Genomic DNA, 2,085 nt, shown 5'->3' on the forward strand with positions numbered 1-2,085 from the left:
AAATTATCATATGGATATAACACTGATATTTAAATTGGCATTAATACAAAATAATCTTTTGTTTTAGATCAAGATTTGCCGAACAATATGATCCACCAGGTGGCGATAAAGTCACTGCCGCAGGAGTGGCTCTGGTGCGAGACCTGGTGCGACGACAAGTCCAAGAAACAAGCTAAGACTATTGATTTGGTGAGATTTGTTATCTGTGGTCACTTGGAGTTATGAGAAACGTGACGTCGACAGTATATGTTTTTATTCAATTTGTGAACAGTGCAACAATCCGATGACGAAGGAGGCGAAGTTGTCGGCGGCGATGCGCATCGTGCCGGAGTGGCGCGAGTACGACGGCGAGGTGCGTGCGCTGCAGGCGCGCGTGCGCCGCGGACTGTACCAGCACACCGACACCGACCAGGAGCGACATCTGCACGACGCAGGTAACACTACATTCATACAATCGAATCGATCAAAATTAATTCGTGATTTAATCGATAATATTTGTGTCCGTTATTATACTTGTCTAGAAAGCGTTTTATGTTTCACTGTTATTTCGGATGTGAATTCGTTCGTCTCACTCTGGCAGTTGAATAAGATTTTTGTCTTTTCTTTCAGGTAAAGAACACGAGCATACAGAGTTATGATGTAATAATCGAATTAGAACTTTTAGTTATTCCAATTTTTGTTGTAAGGTTGTAAGATTGTGTATAAGATGTGTTACAAGATGTGTATGATCACTGTGAGAATTTATTGTAAAAGACTTTGAAGATTCCTTTTCTCTTTCCTTGTGTATATTTTCTTGTTGTGATTATTTTGATGCCATTTCCATAAACAGTGTTGATATTTGTCGTGTAAGATTAAGTGAAGTGATTCCTAGCAACTAAGCAATACCATACTCTTTTCAATATCGCATGGTGCAAACGACAAAAGCAAAGTGTTCACTTTTCTTTGTTTTTAATGTACTGGAATGTAAAAAATGTTTTGCTCTAATTTATAATTTTGTAAAAATTGCGAAACGCCCTCCGCATCGTGCTTTTGTGAGCATGAATTTATTTGTTTCTTTGAAAAATGTATTGTTATTGATTATGTTGAATATAGTTTGAATTCTCACATAAAAAATATATCTCCAATAAAATCTTAGTTGTAATTCGTTCACAGAGTACACATATTTCGAATAATTTGTATTTCACTTGTAATAGAAGCTGTGTTTTGCAAATAAAATACTTTTTTGTCAAACTAAGTTTTATTTATTCTCGTTTTCAATCCTACAATTCTACACAAAACTCACTATTTTACAATTTGAAACATACAGAAATAATGTAATCTTAACAAAGTTAAAGAACACCGTAGTTTTAAATAAGTACCGAGTTATGTACAATTAGGAGATGATCTAAACTAACAACATTAAATACTGCTTCTATTTTTAACATCTACTCATTTACATAAATTAAAAACTCAAGCTTACATTATATACAGACAGCAAGTCTTAGAGAAGATTGAAGTTTATTTAAGAACTATGTCTACAGTCTAACTCTACACACGTAACACATTATTGTCAAGATATATGTTTATCCTACAGTCGTCACGAGAATTGGCTTTCATCACTCTGTCTCTAAAATTAAACAATATAGCAAACATTAGATAGTGTAAGTACTGATGTCTTTGGTGGTATAATAAGCAGTCAATTACTTAAAAACTACGCCAAAACAATTTGTACCTCAGCCGCCGGCTTACAACGATATGACTAGTTAGTTGTGTTGTCATGTCTTTTTCTTTGGTTGAAATATTGTACGTATAATGGAATTCATCATGCAAGAATTTGCATACTGTTCTATGAAAGAACTGAAAAGAAAAAAAATGTATTCATTTTACGTAATTAATAAACCAAAGAGTTTAATTGTTAAATTTGGAATGTTCTTGTATTGTACAACAAATCCCGTGCACTTCTTTAAAGAAGATGCTTATGGGAAAAAGTGCAATGTCTTTTATGAAGGGTACATTGCAGTTGTAGGTCAGTTGCAGTAGTGTTCCTCGGTGGTGACGCGGCAGAGCTGGCAGTCGACGCGGCAGCACCAGTGGTAGCGGCAGCGG

The 2,085-nt window shown here is 35.3% G+C and overlaps 1 protein-coding gene across 1 annotated transcript in view; it reads left to right on the top strand.

The window, feature by feature from the left end:
• LOC106110970 (UDP-glucose:glycoprotein glucosyltransferase) overlaps positions 1 to 1,230 on the top strand; it is a 10,387-nt gene extending 9,157 nt beyond the window's left edge. The window contains 3 exon segments of the mRNA XM_013292938.1: positions 60 to 189; positions 272 to 434; positions 610 to 1,230. Of these exon segments, the coding sequence (XP_013148392.1) occupies positions 60 to 189; positions 272 to 434; positions 610 to 638 (322 nt within the window). The 3' untranslated portion in view covers positions 639 to 1,230.
• The last annotated feature ends 855 nt before the right edge of the window (positions 1,231 to 2,085 follow it).

The sequence above is a fragment of the Papilio polytes genome, unplaced genomic scaffold, assembly GCF_000836215.1.
Source record: "Papilio polytes unplaced genomic scaffold, Ppol_1.0 DF824180.1, whole genome shotgun sequence".
Classification (NCBI taxonomy): Eukaryota; Metazoa; Arthropoda; class Insecta; order Lepidoptera; family Papilionidae; genus Papilio; species Papilio polytes.